The sequence below is a fragment of the Hippoglossus hippoglossus genome, chromosome 3 (assembly GCF_009819705.1).
Source record: "Hippoglossus hippoglossus isolate fHipHip1 chromosome 3, fHipHip1.pri, whole genome shotgun sequence".
NCBI classification, from domain to species: domain Eukaryota; kingdom Metazoa; phylum Chordata; class Actinopteri; order Pleuronectiformes; family Pleuronectidae; genus Hippoglossus; species Hippoglossus hippoglossus.
The window spans coordinates 7,437,602-7,462,934 of NC_047153.1; the positions used below are offsets into that span (position 1 = coordinate 7,437,602).

General features: G+C 45.9%; 1 protein-coding gene across 6 annotated transcripts; it reads right to left on the reverse strand.

Moving 5' to 3' along the window:
* Positions 1–3,073: 3,073 nt before the first annotated feature.
* On the reverse strand, positions 3,074–24,525 carry sema6dl (sema domain, transmembrane domain (TM), and cytoplasmic domain, (semaphorin) 6D, like). 6 transcript variants are annotated; one of them, XM_034581829.1, is made up of 22 exons: positions 24,378–24,525; positions 23,382–23,441; positions 16,979–17,147; positions 16,342–16,453; positions 15,318–15,378; positions 15,008–15,070; positions 14,780–14,881; positions 14,444–14,534; positions 14,035–14,154; positions 13,616–13,704; positions 12,582–12,799; positions 12,360–12,491; positions 11,577–11,732; positions 10,526–10,699; positions 10,063–10,203; positions 9,803–9,880; positions 9,602–9,660; positions 8,943–8,999; positions 8,236–8,418; positions 7,035–7,276; positions 3,708–6,929; positions 3,074–3,653 (listed from the first exon to the last, which is right to left on the reverse strand). In XM_034581829.1, exons 3-21 carry the CDS (start codon positions 17,097–17,099, stop codon positions 5,787–5,789), a joined length of 3,342 nt encoding a protein of 1,113 aa, XP_034437720.1. In that variant the 5' UTR covers positions 17,100–17,147; positions 23,382–23,441; positions 24,378–24,525; the 3' UTR covers positions 3,074–3,653; positions 3,708–5,786. The 6 variants fall into 6 exon arrangements, with proteins under 6 accessions (XP_034437720.1, XP_034437719.1, XP_034437718.1 ...); XM_034581828.1 differs by lacking the exon at positions 24,378–24,525 and having other exon boundaries at positions 23,382–23,520; XM_034581827.1 differs by lacking the exons at positions 23,382–23,441; positions 24,378–24,525 and adding an exon at positions 22,386–22,648.
* Between the last annotated feature and the right edge of the window lie 808 nt (positions 24,526–25,333).

The following is a 25,333-nucleotide window of genomic DNA, read 5'->3' on the forward strand; positions in this document are numbered from 1 at the left end:
TTATCGAGATCGGCCCCAAATTGTAATGGCGTCTCTCTTGACCCACGTCCCGTCCTTCCACCGAGTTGCGTGGAAATCTGGTCAGTGCCTTGTCATTATCCTGCTGACAAACCAACCAACCCACACACAGACAGAGGTGAAAACATAACCTCCTCGATGGAAGGTAACTACTCTCTTTTCCGACTACACTCTTTTTACTTCTTGCTTTTGCTTGTCTGCCTTTTAAGTCTCTTTTCAAGCCAGTGGGAGCCATTAATCAGCCGTCAATGTGAGGGCACTTGACACACGGATTAGATTTTGATGGCTTTTCCGGACTGTGTAGCCTGCACTGGAGCGGTGTCAAAACTTTTTCAGTCCGACACTAAAGAAATTTGGTGCTGCTTCCCTGTCATTTAATACCACTTTGAAATGAGGCATTACCCTGACGCTCAGTCCGACTCGAATGCGTCAGGGAGCGAGCACGTGCACTTGTTACAGCCCACAAAGAATCCGTCTGAGCACCTTTCCATGACCGAGGCTTGTAAATGAAATTGCTGGTTTCACCTCTGGGCTTTTAAGAAAAGACGACGGGTAGGAGCATAGATGGATGATTTTCAGTCTAATCACCATCTTTAAAATTCTAAAGAGATGCTGCACAGAAAGCAAGAGAAATGGACCAGATCAGCCCCGTGTCAGTACGTGCTGCTGCTCTTACTGTGTTTTCCGTTGCTGTATTAAAGCTTATTTTAACCCGAACTTTCAACTTAAGCAATTTACTTTCATCTTCCTGCATCGCAGTGAGTGGCCTTGATGTGTTCCACTTAAATTTAGGTGCATTTGCTTCGTCTGTCCCTGGAGAAATGGAGGAAACACACACACAAACACACACACACACACACTGACACACTCACACACATACACACTCGCAGCCATGTCTGTATAACAACAAGCACATGCTTTTTGTCGGCAAACAGTCTGTGCTAGTAATGAGACTAAGTGTGGCCGGGCGGACGGACAAATGAATGAAACGGCTACAGAATCACTGGCCCTGTTTGATTTGCCTCCACTAATTCAAAGAGACCATCTGATAAATTGAGAGGATGGGGATGTACAGCAGAATAGTGAGAGGCGCGCTCTTTGTTGTTTCCCATTCCAAACCAAATCACACCCCAACCCCCCTGTCAGAACACCCAGAGGGGAGAATGTTTCCCTTGTGTGTGTGTGTGTGTGGGGGGGGGGAGGAGAGAGAGACAGAGCTGGGTTGCTAGGAGGTGTGAGTTTTCGGGAGGTCCTGTTGAAAGCAAATGAAGGAGCACTTGTGTCAACATTGCGACGGCAGCAGTGAGCCGCAAAGCCTCCGAGCCGATCGTCCAAACGGCCGCATCCCCTTCCAGGAGCAGGCGCTGTACTGCACCAGCCCTCCTGGTCTGGATGTGCAGATCCGTGAGGGCCCACATCCCTCTCACTTTCTATATTTGATAAACGTGTCTGTCGTTGTTGACACGAGCTTCTGCCACAAGTTAGCGCTCAGAATGGAGATTATATTAAGTTGTTTGTGTTGTTTTTACCTCCACCAACAAGGTTATGTTTTCATCTGCCTTTGTTTGTTTGTTTCTAAGCAGGATTATGCTAAAAACTACAGGACAGAAGAACTTACTAAACTTTGGTGCGAATCCGGATTTTCTTTCACTTTCTTTAACAGTGCAACATTTTCATTTTTAATTTTAGACAACAAACCTCTATCACTATAAGTCTCTATCGGACATTTTCTTATGTATAAAATACTTTGAACGTTGACACACTTTTCCATTTTGTTACAAACTGTTTCTTCTGATCAATCTTGTAAATACTGTAATTTTGTCGACGTGTTCAGCTACACGCAGCATCTATTGCACTTCTGTCCGGGAGAGAGATCGCTCACATGTGGCTCTCTGAGGTTTCTACGTTTGATTCCCCCTGTGATTAGTTGAGCTCTACAAATAAAATTTGATTTGATTGATTGATAATTAATGCAACTTGTGGCACGTTTAGAGGACTGATATCTGAGTGTGTGCAGTTTGATGCAGATCCAAATGAAAATAAAATATTCATGATTTATAAGGGGACTGTCGTGCCTTGGCGGGGGGTCTGCACGCTTCTGAGTGCTATTCTATTTTTAAGATTGTGCTTTATTTGATAGTAAACAGTGAGGAGACGTGCAGGAAATGTGTGCTCGGGGGGGATGACATGCATCAAAGGTCCACAACCGGATTCACACTGGAAGATGTTGCTGTAATGCGGTCTGGGTTCTGCAGCCCGCTAAGCCGCCGCGACATCCCGTGTTTATGATTTGAAACAAGTTGGTCTGATCCGTCCTTTTCTCGTTTTTAACAATAAATCCTGTTTTCACATTTTATTGTTCTGCGTGCCTGTGTATTTATGGGACCTAAATCGGGAGTTCAGTTCTACCCCACATGAAGCATATGTGCTGCACAGTGATCGTATGTGCATGAGAAGGCAATCGTTCTCCTTTCTGTTTATCGGAACCACACGGAAAGTAATTATCCTCCATCCAGCTGTTGCTCTTTTATGCTTTGTTGTTGACAGCCGATCTTAATCACGGCCGTATCTGTGCACAACATCTTGCACTGGAGTGTAAGCTACATGCATCTAAGTGCTCTGTATACAAGTGTGTGCATTCAGCCGCAGCTTATTGGTGGCTTAGATCTTGTGCCCTGAGCAGTGGTAAGTCCAGATGTTTGGTGTCTAGAGGAACATACTACTTTGGAAACTTTCCCACGTGCTATCTGGAGTGGTTGACTCTGGGCTGGCCCTCAAACTTCAAAACAACCCCGCTCTAAAAATAGCCTGAAGCCCTCAATCATTCGGCAGACTCTTAATGTCTGATACCTCGCTCACCAAGCTCAGCGAGGACACATACGTTTGACCAACAAGTACTGAATACAGTGCATGTCCCTAAGATGGATTCAAAGCACTAACATGGGATTCAGCTCTCCGCTACGCTCTCGCACCAGAAACACACGACGCTACATCCAGAGAAACCCTTTTAAAACCCATTCCATCGTCCTTCACATTAAAAAACTCTCAAGACCTGTTTCTGTGCAGTAATGTTTTATTTCAACTATACATGCTGTGTTAAAAAAATCAACAAAAAATATCATGAAACAAAGACCATCATTATTATTTACACATTCACAGTACAACTTTACAACCTATCTACATGCTCAAATACTCTGGAGATCAGATATATATATACAGCTGGCCTTGCATCACCATGTTGCACAGTATGTAAATCAACGTTACATGACAAAAATCCGGTTCATCTCCACGTACACAGAGCTCAGACTGAAATATAAAGGCTTCAATTTAGATTGCAACAGAAAGACCCAGTTCATATTGCAATGTACAAGGCAGTTGAGCAGTGTGTGTTGAGTGTGTGTGTGTGTGTGTGCGTGTGCGGAGTAGAAAAGAGCCCAAAACACTGGTCAGATGACAGGCGAAGAATCTTTACATACAATCATCACTTGTAAACAAAAAGTGGCTTTGGGCTAAACAGGCAACTGACACTGGGATGGGATTGCAGATGTCATCCAAAGAATGTACCCGACGCCGAGGGGAAATGATCCCTCGGTCGTCCTTACTGGCCAATAGAAACGACTCCTGCCACCGCAATCCTGGTGGATTTACAGATTCTGCGTGATCGCCGCCCCCCCCCCGTGCCAACAGACGGACTTTCATGTGAACACTGTGTTAATACATTGGCTGTGGGCAGGATGTGTGCAGCATTGAGCCGACTGCTCCACAGTGCGAGATCGAACCACCCTACATCCCACTGTCAAGAAAATACATTCACTGCATGGCACCTCTGTGTGGTGGACTAACATCGCTCTTTTCAACACCAGCAGTAATAGAGAAAGAAACTGATTTATACCCCAAATGCTTTTTTTTGGACTCGTCCTTTTGTGTGACGACCACCCGCTTGTGGTCCGTTTGTCAATTTGTCTCCACATCACGTCGGATTCGGTCGCGACTTCCCAACACACGTCCGGCTGAATTTCAATTGTATAAAAAAATCTTTATATAGTATATGACAATAACATACAGAGGACCAATTGACATTGCCAATATTATATACTGTAGTAGTTCATTTTGTGAATAAGGCACACAATGCACAGAATCAGGTTCACTTGCCTAAAAATATTTATAATCCTTATTTATAGTATTTAAGTATTTACAGGATCTTTGTCATTCCCAGCATGACTCATTTGGACACATTGGTAAAATGTTGTGTTGATTGTACACTGGCCACTCGCAGGGAAGCTGCACAGGGAACACGGCACGACAGATGACAGAGGTGTTACATCCATGTATTGTTCTAGAGTCAGTTTAATATATCCGTAATAGGATTTATGCAGGAGGGAAATTATAGTGCTCCCCTACTAGAGGACACAAATGTTCCAATACAGCAGAAGTGCACTGAAATGTTGAATTCATACACATGAGCTAAACCATTGGTGTTGCTTTAGTTTCATTCTTTAAATAAAACGGCAAAACATGAGAAAGGCAAATCATTTTGTTCGAAATTCTTTTACAGAGCAAGATGTGAAATGTATTTTTTTTTATTAACACTTAAGCTACATAAAGACGTCTCTGGAACCACCAGTATAACTCCCAAACGGGGCAATGGAGCTTTCAGTCCAGGAGAGAAGCATTTTTCTCACGTATCAGCTTTAACAGTGCGTTTGGTTGCCAAAAACTGTTTCACTTGGCCTCTGTCTGCAGTACAACACACACGCTCACACACACACAGTAGCAGATGTGCACACTCATACCAGGGGCTACCCCAGTCTGGTCGAGAAAACAAATGCATCAAAGACAAACCACCTATGTCTAAAATAGCAGCACATGTACTAAAATTTCCCAGTGAGTTCGCGTCAATGTCCCAACTTAACCCAAACCCCATGGAGTGACACGAACACATATGGTTTAGGCTTGCTTCATTTGGGTTCAAATATGACCAAAAAAAAGCTGTTGAAATGAAAGACAGTGACTTGGGTCTTTTACAGGTCTTAAGGTGCATCCTCTGGCATGTAGCAACACTCTAGATTTACCAAGTGTGAAGGCCTAATGTGTGTGCTGGCTTTATATAAGCCTGCTTTCCAGTCAACACACACACACAAATGCATACATCTTCACTCTTCCTTTGTTCGTTGGTTGCTGCCTGATTCAGCTGTTTGTGGTCATGTGTATCTCAAGCAACACGAACCCCACGATAATTGATTTTCCTCTCCTCTGCCCCAGGTATCCTACTAACAAAGGCATGGTCTACCTCTCCTCTCTGTTCAGTTCACATTAGTGGGAAGACAGTGCTCAATGGCAGTGACAAATGACACCCATTCTTCAAGTATTCCACTGTTTGGACCTAGTACCACACACACAGACACTGTAGCAGGCCCTGCTGGCGTCCTAAACCTTGTACCTAACTGGGACCGGTCGACACCCAAGCGAAGATACAATGGGGAGCAGCAGGTTCACCACTGTCCACTATTCATATCTTTGTGGCTACCGTGACAACTGAGGGAGATGGAGGCGTAGGGAGCAGAAAAGCCCCAAGGAGTATCTTTGGCCACATGTGATTTTCCCTTTTTAGTGTGAGTGACTGTGCATATCATTTAAAGGGGAAACACACCTCAAGTCAATACACAAACACACACTCGGCCCTACCCCATCGATAGCCCCCCCAAGCCCTTAGGGCTCAAAGCTCTACGGTCAAGGCCAACAGCTCACTGAGAAGTGTTCATGCTATTTTAATAACTGTACTTATTGACAACTCGCATCTGTGGACTCTGTGGTGAAAACCCGTTGGGTTTGGGGGGCACATCTGGCTTTAGCGATGGGGTCCGTTTAAGCCCTGTGCGAGGGAGCGAGCCATGCCCACTGTAGTTGCTCTGTCGTGACATAGAGGACGGGTGAGGGGAGTGCAGTCCTGCCGCCATCATTCCACTATGAGAGTCAAGTCTGGAGGGGGGTGTTGGGGGCATATAACCACCTCTGTTCATACTGTGTTGGCGAGACAAAGACACTCCCATGGTCACCCCATTTGGTGAGGTGGATAAGGACTGCCTATGAGACGCACTCCGGTGGAGCTGGTACCCCCCTCTTTGCCGCTCCAGAGTGCCCCCCATGCTCAGGCTACCTGTTGGTGTGGTGGGGGTGGTGGGCATGGGGACATCAACCCTCTTAGTGGGGCTGTGCCTCGGCAGGGAGGAGGAGGGAGAGTACAGGGAAGCCTCACGGCTGGGCACCCTGGGGGGTAATTCAGTCAGCTCCTCCATGGGCTCCAGTGTGAGATGCTGTCTCGGGCGAGGCCCTGATCCCTCTTGAAGAATGGCCTTGGGGTTGGCCACAGAGTCATTGAGGTGTTTTAAAAGGTCATTTAGAGTATTTCTGGCATCCACCGACCTCTTCTGCTCCTTCCTACTTCCCCTGGAATCTGGGTTCTTCGGTTTCTTTTCAGAGGAATGTGGGAGTGTATCATCACCACACATGACCACCTCAAGATTTGGGTGGTCATGTGTGGCATTGGGTAAAACAACTGCACTCGGGATGTGGGAGTGTCCTAGGGCAAGGTGGGGGTTGGCGTTGGCGTTTGGAGGAGCAGGAGAGGAAAGAAGGAACTGAGGACTCTTTGCTGCTGCTGATGAGTTGGACTCCTTGCAGGGCCCACTGGCCTTGCCCTGAGCCCTCTCCCACTGGTTGTTGATGGGCTGGAGGCCTTTCTGCTGAAGCACAGGGGTGGACTCCGGCGTAGGCAGGGCAGCAAGCTCAGGGGGCTGACAGCTTTCCCGCAGGATCATGGTCTTGGTATCACCGTTGGGCGAATTCAGGTCTTTGCCATTGCTCAGCAGATTGCTGTACAGCTTGGGGGACTCAATGCTGGTTTGGTATTCCTAAAAACGTTGCAATAAAATCAGAAAGAAAAAGATTAGACACAGATTCACTTCTTGTTCCATTCAGACTTTCATAAAGCACTGGAGCTGTTTTTATGGCTGTACCTTTACTGGACTGTCAAAGAGGCCATTGAGCTTGATGAAGCTTCCAGTGGAGTCAGAGCAGGATGGTGCCGACTCTGTGTCCTTGTGGACGTGTCTCGGCTTACGGAGGAATGAGTCTCGGTAGCAGAAGACAATCAAACCAGCTAGGAGAGCGCCCATGAGAAAAGCTGCAAACACGCAGGTGATGAGGATGTTCATGTGGACCATCTGGTTGGTCTCACCTGCTTGGTTATCCCACACACCTACAAAACATTGAAGCATTGGTTAACCCCCTGGTGACAAAAGTAAAGTGCTCAGTGAAGCGTCCTTCCCCATTCAAGAGCAGAAATGTGCATGTTTGAGTGTGACCCCAACCATGCATCTGTTTCTGCTTTTTTATCTACAGGGTAGCCGCAACCAAATTCCATAAATACGGACACATTGCTATCCAAGAGAAATATGGTTAAAATTGGCAGAAGTTGTTAGGTACCCACATCCATTTCACCAGCTATAAGAGGCAATGCTATGTTAGTTTAGAGGGGAAGAATTAATGTAATAAACGTTCCCTAGGGGCATTTTGTCATGCGTTCTAACTGCTACTACAGGGTTAGGAGTGCACTCTTAAAGAGATAAAGAGCCAAATCAAGCGATCAACCAGAATGAAGATTGTTGGAGTAAAGAGAGACGAGAGTTTTTCTTCCAGGTGTTGAGATAGCTGCTGCTCTACGGAAAGTTTGTTAGTGACCACAGACATTGAAAGAGTTAGTCATCTACCATGCGGCCACAACAGTGATGTGGCAGAGCAGGCCCAGTCAGTGATGTGCCAGTAGACAGTTACTATATCTAAAGTTAGATGACAAATATATGCACCGGCAGAGACAGAATGTAAATCCAAACAAAGGATTGTAAAGAAACAACATGAAAACAGTGACTGGAAATAAATAATCTAAAATGAAGTAAGACTGAACATAGGAAAATTACAACTTAAATGAGAGAAAACAAAAGTAACATGAAAATATGGAAACATAAATTATGTATGAACATAAACACTTAATGAAAAATGTTCATGATAAAATGAAAATCCTAAATAGCTGCCACTGTTCATGTGATTCTCTGCATATGTACAAGTGTGGATTCACATTCGTGTGCCTTAGAGAGAATTGCGGGCAGCTATCAGATCGGGCTCAATGCAGCGTGCTGGCTGCCTCCCTGTGGGCCTTACCCTCTTGGCCCCCTGGGATAGAGTCTAAAGAATGGGAGGTGGCTGGGTCATCCTGCAGCACAAAGCCTGAGCCGTAGAGCTCTGGACCAGGCCCAGGGCTGGGGCTCTGAGTGGGTATGAGTAGTGGGGGGTGTATGGGCACACTGGGCTGGACAGTGACTGGCGTAGATGAAAACTCCATGTCTGTGGTGACAAACAAATTGTTAACAAACCGTGTGGACGTGGGTAAAGCATACTGTTATCATCCCAGTTAGTAGGCCATGAGCAGCGTGTCATTTTTTAAGGTTAGTGTCCAAACAAATAATGAATAAACGTTATCATGGTTTAACAAAATGCTGTTTTGACATTCACAGACCAATGAAAGTACATTTTTGTGTTTTATTTACAGTTTTGAATGGGGAAAAGAAGGGGATACCGAGAGGAGGTGTTGGTACACGACAGTAAGGATGCGGAGGGGTGGTGGTTGGGCATGCAAGAGGGAGGAGGAAGTGATGAGTGAAGAAGAGGAAGTGAATCTGTGCTGAGATAGAGCGCCGACGTTGCCTGGAGGAGTGGTCACATGTGACGATGAAAATGAAGCAGGTGGTGTTAAGCATTCCAAGAGGTGTTTGGTGAGAAAAGATGAATGGAGGCAGCGGTGGAGAGAGACAGGGTTGGAGATGCTGAACTCAAGGAAAGAAACCATTTGAGTAAAAGATCAAACTAACCAGAGGTAGGGTCGCCAAATGATTTGTAATCTGGCGCTGAAGTAGAGCCCAAAAACGCTAAAAGAATTAAAAAGGACAAGAAATCAGTATAAGGGAATTCAGAAGTTAAATCTAAAAATCAAATAAAGTAAAATCCCAAAGAGACACCAAGAGTGCAGTTTACTGGGTTTAACAATAAAGATATAAAGCACTCGCTGACAGTGTCCTTTTCTCTGGAGGCTCTGGAAGCCCTCTGGTTCGGATCAATACTGAGGTTCAGCCTGGGTCATGTTCAGTTGGTACAAACGGAGGGGCGGATGTTTGAAAGGAAAACCGGTAAAGGCCCATTTTCTGGCCGTGAGTGATCCGAACACGTCTGCCTTTTGCACCAGCTGAGCATGACCCTCGATTGTACATGTCCATGTTTTCCGCCCCAGCAGGCAGCATTAGTTACAGGTGGCCATGTACTGCATGTAGATGTGTGTGTTAATACTGCACATAGACTCATGTCGGGGCAAGTTACTGGAGTGGTTACTGGTGTGAGTGTACAGGCTCATGGTGTATGTGGCAATGAGTTTGTGTTTCACTTGTGTAAATGTGTGTGTATATCTGTGTGTGTGTGTGTGTGTGTTTGTAAGCATGTGTCTGAGGATGAGACGGCATGGAGATGAGACTCGTACCGTGACAGTCTCCCAGGTGAGCAGTGTTTCCAAGTTCAACGTCCTGCTCATATCCGGTCCTGTAAAGAGAAGAAGAAGCAGAACGAGACGCGTAAGCAGAGAGATTTATCCACCCCCCCACACACAAAACAAGAAATGCATTATCTCATTTTCTCATCTGTGATATTTGCACTTCATATTGCAGCTGGGACGTGAACTTACAAAACACCAGGCAGTATCCTCTCACAAGCTCCGGGAGATTTCCAGCCACAATAAGGATCCCTTGATGCAATGCAGGACCTGGATACACACACACGCACACCATGATAAAGTCAGGTTTAATCATTCTGGAAGGTGCAGTATAATCATTTGTTTCTGATTGAACATTAACCACAAGGTCTGTTTTCATCCTCTTTATGACACAACCCTATGACCGACCGCACCGACCACATTCTAACCACTAACGTCAGAGTGTCACTTACTTGTGGCAGGAAGTGTGTCTCTCACAGCGACTCAGGGGAATGCGGATGACGCAGCTCGAAAAGGCCACGTACAGGCTGTGTGTGTCTTTGTCCACATGCAGCGAGAGGACACGCTTGTCGTCTTCATGGTTAGACAGGCACCTGGAAAGGGAAAAGAGAAACATGATCAGAGGTTTATCAGATAAGTCTGGCTACAGTTTCAGTCTCGGGCAGATTCAATCACTTGTTCAGTGGAGGGGCCACAAAAAGCGTCTCTCTCTCTCTCTCACAATTTAAGCAGATTTTAACCTCTGAGAAACAGAACTGTGCCAATTTATATCCAAGCACAAAAGAAATGTGGATTGTGCATGTGCATGAACTTTCAATATGAGAGTAGCTGACTCCTCAGACAGAGGACAGACAAGGAAGAGAAAACGAGAACAGAGGCCGACACAGAGAGAGGGTAAAGGGCATGTGTTCCTACTTTGCCCTGTTGAAGACGTCTATCTCCTCCAGAAGCAGGCTGTCATTCAGGGACAAAGAGGTGGTCTTGGCCAAAACCTTGAGGACGACACCTGACTCTGCCCCGATGAACACCACCGTGTAGTTCTTGTGGGGCCCTGCTTCGTTGTCCACAGCCAGCGACGTCAGCCTGTACCTTCACACACAGCAGGGGGGGAAGTGTTATTCACCGAATTCCAATTCAGAACAGGAGAGATCGTTTAATTCAAGGTCAAACTTTTTATCACTTCATCGATTGCGCTTGATATCAACATGCTCTCTATTCACCTCCAGTGGACATTGTGAGACGGGCGTATTATTGTACAAGTAAATCATTGTCCTGTATGGTTAATTGCTCAGCTATCATGTGCAGCTACGTGTTGAACCTTAGTGCTTTTGAGTTCTGAACCGAAACACTGACTGAATTTTATTGTTGAGAGTTTGCATCGAAAGATTGATCAGATTCTCAGTCTTGTTTACTGCTCAGATTACAACTTTTCTACAATTTATGTTATAAAATGTATAAATTATGAATTTATAATGTAATCCAGTTTGTTAGTTAGCAGGATTACGCAACAACTACTCAACCGATTTCCAGGAAATTGTGTGGACAGATGGAGCATGACCCCGATAAACAATCCATAAAATGTTGGTGCAGATCTGGATCAGGGGGCAGATACAGTATTTCTATTTTTTTCACTGACTTTAATGGTTGCAAGAGCGTTTTTCAACATTTTCGTTGATTTCTCAGAGATTAATTTGGGATCTTGTGGAAAAGAGTGTGTTAATTTTAGTGCAGATCCTAATAAAAACTCTGAAATTAAATGTGGTTTCATAAGGGGATTGTTGGGCCACTGAGAGTCATTCTAGCTTCGATTTTTTTTCCTAGTTAATAAACACTGAACCATTGAGGTAAATTAGGCTAATTTTGTTAGATGAAAAAGGGACCTTGTAGTGTTAGTATTCATGATTAAAAAGATGCATGTTTATTTCTCTCAGGTATTTCCATCAGGACACTCATCTGGTCTATTTACCTGACACGTGTCTTGGTGAACCAAGGCTCGTCCCCGATGGAAGGCACAGCTGTGTCCATGAGGGGGTGCGACTTGATGAACTGCAGGGTGTCGTCCGGGAACTCGATGGAGCTCTTAAAGGACGCAGCTGGACCATGACCTGCACAGCTCCCGGGTCTGGGATGAAGGTTGCACAAACACACACAGGGCAAAAGGTCAAAGATCAGCCCATACTATCACACACCAGAGAGTCATAATAACGTGCATTGAAAAAGTGCAACAAGAGGGTGGGGGGGTGGAGCAGGTGCTTATTGGGATCACAAAAAGGGCCTCAGTTGGCTCACATAAAATATACATATGCGTGGTTATCCTCCATCAATGATTTACGGGGGTAATGAGGTGCGTCGTGGACTTTGTGTTTGGGACACAGGGCAGGGCTACAAATATACGTGCTGGCTGTAAACAGGTTAAATATGCAACGGGTCTAATTATGCCAAATTAATAATTAATTCATCAGCAGATGGTGAATGTGTTTGCCGGGTCAAAGCTAATAACCCGGGTCCCTTTGCTGAAAGATTTGATTCCATTGGGTTTGACCTGGACAACGAGGGGTTAAAAAGGGAGAAACATGACAGGTGGTAAACAGCTGCAGAGTCAAGTGGCACCACCTCAAAGAAAGTCAAAGAGAGCCGTGTTTAAAATCTGAATTTTCAGATTAAAGCCCCTTTCTGAGTCTTGGCTCAGTGCAGCTGTAGACAGTTTTGAATTTTTTCTTTCAGAGGAACAGAAATGTTGCGTCCTTACCGCGGTTTGGGAAGCTTCTCCTCCGGATATGCAGTCCACACCGAATCAGGAGTCTTCTGCTCTTTGAACCGACCCCAGAATACTTTTTCTATGTCGGCCATGGAGAAGGCACACACTGCTGACCCTGGGATACTGTGGAGACAAAGAAATGTTGATTTTCAAATTCAAAATTTCAAAATTCTGTCCTTGTTCATTCAGCAACTAACAGCGGCCGTGGCTTACCTGTTCATCTGTGTGGTGAACACACCCACCACCGAGGGAACCCCGTTGATGTCGATGATGTCAGTGACGGACTGGAGCACGTCGAAGTAGAAGAAGGACTCCCCCGGCACAGAGCAGTTCAGCCTCGCCTTCACAAAAGACGTCCAGTGCTTCTCTAGCACTCGCTGTGACCCACCGACGTCATTCTTACAGATCCGGGCCACGCGAGAATACACAACCTGAGAGGAGCAGGGGTTTAAGAGCAGACAGAGGCGGGCGGAAGAGGAAAGCAGCTGAGTGAACATCGCTAAAAACACTTCAACATGCTGAATAATGCATCTGTCCATCCTGTAGCAACTCGGCACAGACGACTTAGCAAAACACACACTCTCATATTTAACTTTGTGTGTGGAGACGCTTCCCCCTGACGGGAGTGCTCGATTTAAAAAAAGATGAACACACACAAATGGCCTTGAGATGCCTAACGCTGCCCCATGTGACTGTATGTTCGATGGCACATGTGTGTGACCAAGGCCTTGAGTCTAAATGAAGTGTGTGCAGCAGTTGGCCGGGACAGATTTAATAATTTACCAACGCAAACCTCCATCAGAGGCCAGGTGTCGCCCCAGCATTAGTAGGTTTGAAATATTTATTAGCCGGTGGCTGACTGAGGATGCTGGCTTCCTGCAGCTCTGCCAGACCAGCTGAGGGATGAGCCACGTTCAAATCTGTAGTTGGCCTCGAACACAGAACATCCTAATGCCCTCAGCAGGCAGTCCGCAGTGTCTCGGACACAAATCGTCCCACTGTGTAATGGTATTACATTAGCTGAATATTCCCAGCAAATGCAGGCTGTTGAAAATTCTCCTGTATTCTAATGTGACGTATTGTCGTCGCCTGAATGGGCCCCTTTACTACTGGGGCCATTTGTGGCACAGATCCATGCACTGAGGGAGGTGTAAGCCTTTTTTTGGGGGTTCAGATAAAAGGCCCTGCATGCTGCGTCCGTGTGGAATATGTAATAGATTACGAACGACAAGTGCACGTCCTCTCACCTTGCCCAGATTGCTGTGCTCCACCGCGATCTCCCGGTAGAAAAAGTACACATAATTCCCATACTCGGCTGCATGCAGGAAATGAGGTTCTGAGGGAGAGACAGAGAGGCAGAGAGTTGAAGTGGATTTCTGCACCGTCACCACCACTGTGCATGTTGAATATTTCAGGGATTTGTGCAAGGCTGTATATGACTAGGGGTGACCTAGATTGCCTGGGAGAGAACAGGCCATATCCCCATGGAGCTTGGCAAGGCGGGAGCGCTGTGTATCACTCCAAAATACTGCTCTGACAGCCAAGTACACACACACACGCCATGCAAAGCCGCTGTGCGTATTAGGCTAGGTGGCAGGTCGACACGTGTACCTCCCAAGAAAAAGCAAGACTAAAGATTGAGAGCGATGGAGAGGCGTTTGCTTACCTTTCAGCCATTTGGAGTCGTATTTGATGGTCCTCAAGGCCGATCCATCACCCATACTGCGATAGATGACAGCGTCACTGGCCTGGAAGTCAGCCACGGTGGCGGAGTACAGCTTCCCTTCTGAAAAACGAACAACGACAAGCAGCAGAGTCAACAAAAACTGCGATTCACTGCTCTTCAATGCTTTGTTGCTCTTCCTCTTTTATAAGGCTTAATTGGCTGAGTTGTTATCGCTGCAGGCCCAGTTTAACTGTGGCAAAGACACAGAGGTGATAATGAGAGCGTAAGTAGGAACACACCAGTTTTTCTTCAGAAAGACTGTGTGTGTGTGTGTGTGTGTGTGTGTGTGTGTGTGTGTGTGTGTGTGTGTGTGTGTGTGTGTGTGGGCGAGTGTGTGTTTGACCCGTACCAGCGAAAAGAGCGACGTTGGTTTGCCTGGAGTCAAACGGGCACCGTGCCAGTCCATAGATCTCTTCTCCATCTAACTCGAGGTTATCCAGCTGAGGAGAAAACAACGGCCGCCCACACGTTAACGGAGGTTTGTCAAGAAACGCCGTGGAAATGAGCACACATAGAAATGAATCAATGAAATGGAGTCAAGTCGTATGTGTTTAAAAGGAAATAAAGATTGCGTTACTTAAGGATATTAACACAAAACTAGTCCGGATTTTGTTTGCGTTCCTTTATGCACATCTCCAGTGTCCAAACTTTGACTTATGAAAATGTAAAGGCACCGGCTACTGACCCTGTAGTATCTGCACATGGGGTTGAAGCCGTTGGTACCGCAGATGAACACCAGGTCGTCGTTTCTGGGAACCAGCACCTTTATGAAGTTGTGGCACTCGTCCTGAAAAAAACAGAGACGCAACAGCGTTTTTGAGAAGCAGCCAGCATCTCTGTTCACAGCTCTTTGTCCGTGCGGTGGGACACGAAACGGAAGCTATTAGGTGAATGATTTTCTTTTTATACGTACTCTGTGTTTTCCCTTGACGGCACACATGTCTCTGTCAGCTTGGCCTGATCGCCACGTTAGCTTCTGTAAGAACCAGCATGGAGCATTAGACACTCGGCACACACAGAAATACACACATGGGCTTGCACACGCTCACACACACGCGCACACACACATATACACACACACGCGCACACACATACACACAGTCTTTCCTTTTCCAGTTTCTCATTTTACAACCTGTCCATTCAGTGATGAATGGCTCTGTATTTTCTATGGAGCCCTTTTACTGTTTGTGGATTGAGAGAGCAGCTTGTGGCGAGAATCTTACCCGGTAAGGAATGATCTCATTCCTGTAGGATTCTCTCAGACTGACTAGGTACACCTGATCTCTGTGGACACACAACAACAACACAACACAGCTTAGCGACACAGCACAACCAGGAATATGTTCATATAAACTGTAATCAGGGTTTACTGATAATCTCTTCTGTTTTGAAAAACCCTTCCTCTATGGATTAGCTGTTCTTTAAACATTATTAGAGGAAAAGGCTGCAGATTCAGCCGCTCACTTGCCGTGTTTGTCTACTTTAGGTATTTATTTGCCGTTATGAGAATATTTTCTGAACTGTAGCTGCCATTTAAAGACCTTATAACATTGGTTTCAGCCTTTTCTTACAGCGACAAACACTAAACTTCTCTTTCCCAAAACCTGAGTTAGAAAAAAATGAAAATTATATCTGAATATCTGTAATATGTGTTGCAGAGGTTTTTTTTATGGCCGTTACATAAAAACCTGAATGTCCGCACTGCTATACATTTTCCGATGACACGTCACTTATTGCTCCGCTTATGTCAGCTGGTTTTATCAACAACTACAGAAAAGCATTTTGATTCCCTTTCAGTGAACACATCGACTGCCCCAACCCGGCAATAGGAGGATCCACCTGACAACAGTGATACATGTGCCGGTGATTGCGGCGGCTCGGGAGCTGGGAGTTTTATACTGTAGATGTCGAGGTGATTTCCTGCAACATTATTAGAGCTGGCGGTCAGATTAATCCCAGTGCCCATAAATACCCAAAAGACATGTAAAGATGCCAAGAAACCCCTGACAGAGCGTCAGGCCGGGATGATAGACCTCTTTCCTGGATCAATGCTGCCTATATACATCAGACGCAGGCCTAGAAGCCATAGATCCAATAACACTAAGAGCTTTTTACCCCCCCCTTTACGCCACTGTTTACCTGCCAAGGAATGACGGAGTATATTGGTGTGGGGGATGTGTGAAAGAGCAAGAGAGAGAGAAAGGATGATGGAGATAATTGATGTGTGTGTGTGTGTGTTGAGTTTACCTGCCAGCGATGAACAGTGTGTCCTGTATCTTGGTCATCAGCTGAAAGTCAAGGCGATGCTGCGACTCGTTGCCAGAGGGCCGGCCTCTGAACACAGGGTACTTCCGTGTAACTGTGAAGATATCGCACACACACACACAGTTAATTGGAAACTCATGGTTAAAGCCGACACTGCTGCGTGGGAAAGCCCCACTCACTTCTTGCCACATTTGAGCTTTTCTACAAATCCCCCTTGCAATCAGTCATGAGTCATAGTACAGTACCAATATCTCCTGTATTTTCCATATTATTATATCTGTGTGTCACTGTGCTTTAGATAACAACTGCCTATGTCAGCACATCTCTCCGTTCTGCCAATAAATCACAGAGATGAAAATGAACTCTACTTAATGGTACAACTGGCCATACAGCAGATTGATTTTATTACTATGGATATGGCATGATAGTGTCTGAACTGCTGATATGACTAGAAGTAGGAGGTTGGTACTTGTCTTAATTCAGTGAAAATATTGTGGAGCAAAATACAAATATACGTGAGGCACATAAAGGACACTTGTTGACTTTTTCAACGACGTTGCCGTTATCCTAGTCTCTACTTCTCCGTGCCTGCTGAGTTAATTTGTGTGCGTGCACTCACAGTGTGCGTCGACGACATCGAGGGGTGTGCTGTCCTCGGGGAAGCTGACTGCGAGGAGAGTGCGTGAGGCTGTCAGCAGCAGCAGCAGCTCACTGAGCAGAAGCGCAGCTCTCTGGCCCATGGCTGCTCACAGACGACACTTCCTGTTTCACACTGGTGGAGTTGTTACCTGTGAGCACACACAAAATGCATTATTGTTGGTTAGCGTGTATAACATTTCATATTTCCCCCTACTGCAAGCTGTGGTCTTATGAGTCAAATACAAAGTCATCGTCCAACTCACAACAATGAAAGTACAAGTTCTGCAGCAGATTTTTCTTTTCTTGTCGCTACACGTCAAATTAGTGAAATGCAAAGAAAGCGCTCTCTGGCTTATTGACGAGTGAACTGTCAGTGGCCCTAGCCGCTTTCCCCCTCCACCTCTCCCTGCATCTGCTGTCTCAGGGAAGGTCAGCCAACTGACCGACGGGGCTCCTCTGTGAGTGTTGGATGCAGCGGATGTCCACTCTGTGAGGGACGTGGCCGCCCTGCTGCGTCTGTACATCTGTGCTTCAATTGGTTTGTCTTGGGCCCGGCTCAACACTAATCAGCACATTTCAACCTCATCACCATCACTGGTGCAGCCCCCGCTCTGACCTTAGCTGACTTCTATTAGCGCTCTGTTGGCTGTTATTGCTCCAGCCTCTCCTCGGGGCTACTGTGCTTTATTGCAGCGATTTACTCGTCTTTGTGTTTGGGGGGCGGGGGGGCCCAGCTGCGCACTGTTGTTTTGACATTGTCATTTTTGTGGATAATAGTTTGCAACGCATCTGATTGCAGACATGATACAGCAGCGGCTACGTCGGTAATAATTTATCGTGGGAGTGGCAGGGGTTTAGTGTGAATGTTAGTGTGTTGAGAAGTGCATTAAAGACAGACTGTGTATGTGCATATTAATGATCGGTGTATGTTGAAATATTTATGAGACAAACAAATTATTCATGCTGGCAAAGCCTGAACGGATATAAACAATTTACTGGGAGACGTCACACGGGCTGAGGGATGGATTAGCTGGGAGCACAGTGGGATACACACACACACACACACACACACACACACATGGCTGCACATACATAAACGCTCTTTCAAATGGTGTAATGCAAAGACTGAAGCATGTGTACGCGCACAAACACACACATGGTATCGACTCGTTTTTCAATTAGCCCCAAAGCACACCTGCTCCAGTGCTGTCTGAGAGCCCTGCCTGCCAAGCCATTAGTGCTTTGATTGATCCACACAGGAAGTGCGGCCCATCAGCGACCAGCGAAGCCAGTGTGTGGACTTCACCACGTCACTGTGGCCCCGAGTGGGAATTTTTTGCTTTTGTTCTCGTAAGAGTTTAAAGATTTCTGAAGAACCACCACACTTGTGAAGTAGAGAACTCGGTTCTTGGCCGACAGAAACGGTATTTTAGCTAAATATAGAGGGATAATCCATCACATGACGTGGCCACGGAGTGTTTATATCGACAGGCTGATGAAAAGTGAGCAGCCTTTTTACGAGACGGGCACTAACAACCCACTTTAGGTCTGAACAGTTACTGTACGATGATGTGTCACCAAAAAATGGAAGTGGTGGTGAGATGGGATCAGAGTAATCCTGGCGTGTTTTAGTCATCAACTGTGTGTAATCATGGCTGCTCAGTTTTCTGTGGAATACTGAGGCCTGTGAAAGAGCAGTGTCATTATGGCTGAGTTAATGCAAGGCCAGGACGAGGAGGCACTTCATCTTAATTAGTCCACTTAATAGTTAAATTACGGGTTTGGTGTTTTGACGGAATAGAAAGATTTCTCTTTCAGCAACTGCAAACGTCAATGAAGCACAGACTCACTACACTCTAATCCAGATACAAATGAATGTCTGGACACAAACAATCGACAAATCTATGCACACAGTCTCGCAGATCTATATCCAAAACCAACTGTCAGCAGCTTAATCTAAACCAGAAGTGATGGCGCTGCTCGGCAAAGAGCAGCTATTTCTTTTTATTACCTGGTTCAGATGCTCTCACACCAAGAAATGTACTGTGTTAAAACCCAAGCAATAAATTGCTGACTTTCGAGGAGAAGCCTGGGACAGGAATAGATACCTCACGCACAACAACAGAAAAAAAAAAGGGGGAGCTATGAAAGGTAAATAAACCCAGCTCGCATATCAATTCTATAGTGCTATCATACAGACTGCAGGCTGCGCTGCGAACCTGAACTTGGCCGTGTTCGCGAGTAAATCATTTCCTCGCTTGTCAGAGTTTAGAGTCCTGCTCTGTATCGCCTCTTCATAAGCTCGCGCGTTCACACCACTTTATTCCTGCTATTCTCCTTCACTAAACAATTCAGGAGAAAAATCAGTCCAACCACAGGCAGAGGCTCAGCTCTGATCCATGATTCCTTGCATGGTAATAGCCACGCTGCGGAGGCGAAGGCTTTCCTCAGAAACTTTAATGTAAAACAGGAACAGAAGACATTCAGAGGTCAGCGATCTAAAATTACTTCTCAATCTCTAGTGAGCCCAGCGTGTTTTCTATTGACTATTCCTTTGCACTCTCTTGTTCCTGCCCTCCAGTGTGTGTGTGTGTGTGTGTGTCTGTGTGCGTGTGCATGTAGGACTCAACAAGCCTAGAAACGCTGGGCTTGTCACGCAACTCGGTGCCATTCAGCCTTGCCTCACTCTACCTCTGTTATTACAGGCTTTTCAATGTCCTACAACCGCGCTCTTTCCCTGCTGATGTTGTTGGCTCAGGCCCATGGAGTTAAACACGGGGAGGGGGTCGGCTGAAATACTGTCTCTGCTGGTCTGGGGGTCTGCAGCTCAACACTAGCAGAAGATTTAGTGTTCCGAGTTTAAGATGACGGATTAACACATTTCCCTCTTAGCTGTGCTTTCACTGGCACATGTCAGCCGTAACCTCTCCTCCACTTCCACACAGAACGGTTTGTCTTTTTGCAGGAGTTGGGGCTAATAAAAAGGAAGGCAAAACAACAGAGGTGCGTGACGTTTCGTAAGTTGTGTGTGAATGTGATGGGTGGATGTAATCCCAGCGGAACAATGGCTGCTGCTGCTTGAGGCTGCTTGACTTGTCATCTAGCACCATACTGAGCTGTAAACCTAACAGCGCAGGAAATCAGATAGCACAGGGGTTCGGTTTCAGGCGCTTCACTCCTCACACTCGGCGAATGTATGCACGTCAAAATGCATCTGCAGGCATGCGCGACTTGTCCGTCCAAAGCTGGATATGTCTGAACTCTCAACTGTGGCTCTGAGAAAGTAATCAAGATTCAGCCACATAGGACAGTGAGCCAGCCAGATGATTAGAGCAGCCAGCGCACAGGCCCAGAAATGATTGCTACCCCTTTCCCCACTTCAGTAATAACCGCCAACCTGAAGGATCACTTCTGAGAGGCTCGGTTGGACTTGTTGCTTCAGAGATTTGGCCGAAGGGAGAGGACTGTGCCACCCCAAAATCTGCTTTCCTGCCTTTCTTCTCTACCTTGACAAGAGGAGGAGTGAAACAGGAGAATGGCTGTGCTCAGCGGTAGTTCTGCTATAGTGGAGCACAAAGGGACTGAGCTGCAGGTGTGACCAGGAAACAAAAGGGGCTTTGGGCAAGTCAACACAATGGAACCCCACCCCCGGTCAGTGGTCCTACGTTCAGGAGAGCTGCTCTGGGGCTCGTAAAAGGGGGGGTTCAACAGAACAAACTATCTAAACATCTTGACTGAAAATGTGCACAAGGTCAAACATTTATCACTCAGCTCAGTTGAGAATGTAACAATATGAATCGAGGCGGCGGTTTTATGGAAACCATAAGGCTGCAGAGGGGTTAACGCTGATCACTGCATGGTTTAATGGTGGTTGTTCCGGGGTTACAGCCGGCTGAAGTGGGGGTTAACGGTGGTCGTTCTGGTCGCTAAGTTTTGACCCTGCGGCCAGTGAGGCGGAATGAGATGCACCAGCCAGCTGTGCTGTCAATGAGCCCAAAGCTGGTTCTGATGTTGGACCTGGCTGGAGTTTGGCGCTCCTGCCATTTATTAAGTTTGTAGTTTCAGTTACTAAGTCAGCGTTCTCCTCTGTGACGGAGATCAGGCACTTCAGATTTTATGGAAAATCAACACAAATGGGAGTTTATGTTGAAATAAATTAACTTGTGTACTTCTCTTTGTAAAGCAGCTGGTTTGTGACAGTATTTTAACCAATGAATTGAATAAACATTTAATAAGAGTGTGTACTTTTACCCTGCATTTAAAAAACATTATTTAGCACATCGGGTTAGTCTATCATGTTAACTTAAGCATAGCCATTTTTATTGTATTTTAATAATTTACTTAATTTGGCCAGTTTTTTAATTATAAACTAAAATGGAACAGATCCTAAAATGACTGAAAATTCACACATTCCTTATTAATCATATGAACCATTATGTTTACCCATCTTCCTTCATTATCCTCTTTCCTTTCTTTCATTCGCTTGTGTTTCTTCTAGTTTTCCTTGGAGATCTTCCGCTCCTCTTTTACGCACGCAGTCCACGCAGCAGCCCGGGCTCTAATGCTCGCATTGTGTCGACCGGGGCGTGAAGGCATTCAAGTTTTATCCGTGGTAAATCTTTTCAGGTCCCTTTAGTCCACATGTAGGACTAATACAAAAGACAACAAAGACGCGGGGGACAGCGGTGGAGTGACAGCAGTGATGGGGCTGCGTTGAGCTGCCTCCACAGGGCTGGGCTTCCGTGCTGATGTGCCTCCCCAAATAAAAAATAAAAAAAGGTTCCGAGCGCTTCTCCAATTCATTATGCAACAGAAGAAAACCATAATGAAATTGGGAAATACATTAAATAGATGAGGGTCAGTCGGGAGCCTTTAAGTCAAGCTGCGCATCCTGTGCGTCTTTTGTTGTTTATTACTGTATTTAGCCGCGTGCTCCGTCCCATCTTGTGCACGGTGTTTTTATTTCCAAGTTGATTTTGTGGAGATGCAAACACTTTAATTCGCGAACCGTTTAACTCCACTCGGAACCAAATACAATAGAGATGAGCTGTTGGGACTGAAACTGTAAAGGACACTTCTCTGCGTGCAAGGTGCGTTGGAGGACTAACATGGCGTGGCTCTGATTTTACTGTGGGTTATTTTTTAATGATGCACGTTTCAGATCCATCCGTGTAAAAAATAATTTACATTTTACTTTAGCACGTATAAGTACCTGATCCCTTTTTATAGACTGTAATCACTAGAAAGTCGCTCCCCGGATGGAATAACAGCCAGGAGTGATACAGCCTGAATTCCATCCTGGATCCACGTTAATAATAATAATAATGAGTGAGTTTGCCCTGAAAACACTCGATATATTAATTAAACAAATAATCGAGGACACCTACCTTGAGTATCCAATTTCACTCATGAACTGGGCAATCCAAACGCATGTCACATTATTCCTTTGGTAATCCATTTAAGAGAAAACACCCAGCGTGTGTATTCCTGTTATTTCATTCTCCATCCGGACCCCACTTTGCTCTCTCTTATCCACAGTTGCGCACAGATTTCAGCTCCGCTCGCCACATAAGAGCATTTCGGATTCCGCCTGCTCTTCCTCCGTCCCCGGGCCCCTGCGCTCTGATGACTGATCTTCAAAGCTCTGGCCACGACCACACAGCCCCCTCCCTCCCTCCCTCTCTCTCTTTCACACACACACACACACACACCAAGGAACCATCCCCTTCCACTATACTGCTAACTTTGGAAACGAAAGGGGGGAAAATACATAAACATTAACGACGGGCTATCCTCGCTTCCCCGCGCTCCGACTTTACGCACAATCATTGATTTCAATCCCGGGATAAAAATAACAGAGGGCGTGTGGACCGAGGGGGAGCGTGATACAGCACGTACCCGGCGGAATAAAGGAAAAATACTAGAATTACGCACAGTTGCGCTTTACACTTTTCTGCGCTCGTTTATCCAAACAGGGTATTGGTTAAATAAATGAGGATTTATCAGTGGGATGCACGTTCTAATAATGCGACTTTAGTAGAAACACTACACAGATTTACGACAGAGTCAAAGAGAGGATAAAGTGCCTCACACATAAAGAGCGGAGCAGAGTATTTGGATTTGGTTTGTTCTCTGTTACGCGGCGGAGAGGCGCTGCACAGATACATGGAGAAACGCTGCCAGGTTTGAAATGAATTGATAGAAAACTGCATTTGAATTACAAATCAAAAGATAACAGTCCGGAGTTGAACTATTTCTGTTTTGCAAGCATCAGTTTTGCAGAGCGACGTGGGCAGAAGAGATATTTCTTTCCCAGACACAAAAAAAGAAAAACACTTTCGCTGCGTAACGCGGCGCATTAAAGTCCATCCACGGGAACTCACCTCATTGGAATCGCTTGTTTTGTATCCTGATTTGTTGCCGTAATCCACAGGAAGAAAAAAAAACACACACAATATTGTGCGCGTCGTAGTGAATCAACTTCTCCTGGCTGGGAGAAAAACAAACTAATGCACGACAAATGGTGTAATTTGACCCGTGCTAAGTCAATCCATCCAGATAGAGCGAGCCGCAGCCAACCAATGAGCAGCGCTCCTGCTCCAGTCCCGCCTCCCCTCCCCCCCACCCCCACCCCCCACCATCCCTCTCTGCTCGGTCGGTCCGGGCTCCTCTGCTTCGCTCTGGCTTCCTTCCTTTCTTTCCTGGAGCCCGCAGAGAAAAAGCGACCCCCCCACCCCCAACCCGGTTTTCCTCCTGTGTGACCCCGTATTGCACCCCCCCCACTTCTGTTAAACCCCCATCCCCCCCCCCCAAACTCCCAAGTCAGCAAGAGCGCCCAGTTAAAAACCATTTCAGCAGAGTTGTGGCCAGCTTTGGTAAAACACAGTTGTGGAAATATTTGGACTGAAGAGGTTCTGCTTTTACTTCTGCAGCTGATCATTAATAAAAAGAGTAAAAGTTGAACAAAAAAAGTATTTTTAAATATCTACTGATTCAGAAAAGATTCTCGAAAACTCCTTTGTCTGTTTTACATAAAAAACAAACAAACACAAACCTCAAGTAGCTTTTTTTCCTTGCAAAACAAATAACTTAACATTCCTTCAAACATCTTAATCTCTATGGGAAGCTTTATTGCCCCCTATTCAGTGCTTTGTTTGCTCGGTCTATACATAGGCATTAGGTATTCTGCATGTGTGTGTCAGCATCGGTGTGAGTACATGTTCGCGTATGCATGTGAACCGGTGAACGTGTCGGGTTATTCCAGCCTGGTGCCGCGAGCGCTGGGACAATGGAGGCCCATTTGCACCCCATTAGAGAAGCAGGTTAGCAGATGTGTGAGAATCTCTCCCGCATGAACGTCCTCACCCACTCACCCCACACACACAAACACACGCACACTCTCCTGACAGCCCCCATTATGAGTGGAGAAAGTGGGATCTGCATCTCAATACTCGCACAGGAAACACTACTTTGCACTGCTGATCTGCCTGATCCCGCTCTGGCACGTCTTCCATGTCTTTGTCCTTGCTTGACCCTCACTTGTCTCACTCTCTTCCTCTTTTCTTTTTTTTCTTGAATTACTATCCCGTCTCTTCATTTGCCAGAACGTCTTTTCTCCCTCAGGCCCCCTAGAGTTTCTCTTTTCCCTCCAATCTTATCTCCGCTGATAGACTGAAGGCTCCATCCATACTAATACGTAAGTTTAAAATCTGTGTTTTAAAACTAAAACAATCTCCGTCCACACAAACTGGAAACGTATATCACTCCTGACCATTCACGTACACTGGGCATGAGTGTGCCAGTGTCAACAGGAAGCAGATTGGTCTGCTGTTGGTTGTGTAGTTACAAAATAATACTGCAAATGAGCAGAAGCTATGGTGGAAAGTAACATGAAGGATTCATTTTCTTTGACCCACGACAAGGTGGAACTATTACTGACAGTAATTTGTTTACAATGTTTTGTATTCACGGCCGCTGCTCGAGTCGCGACTGATAAAAAACAATCAGGAATTGAATGTGGTAGACAGCGCCATCGTTTTCAAATGTCCAATGACCACAATGAAGACGTTGCGTTTTTCAAACTAGTACATTTAAGGCACAAGGAAACTATGGAGCGGTGTGAACGGCAGATGTCACCTTCATTCTTCTCAGTCTTTTGCACTCGACGTTTCCTTAAGTCCTGGGTTTCTTGTGTGTGATGCGTCAGTGTCCTGCGGGGACTGAATCAGCATGAGCATCTATTACTGTGGCAGTGGGGGAAGATGGATAGATCAATGTGTCGAAGATTTGCGTAGACGCAGCCACTGAGTGTCAGGTTGGGTGAATAGATATATGG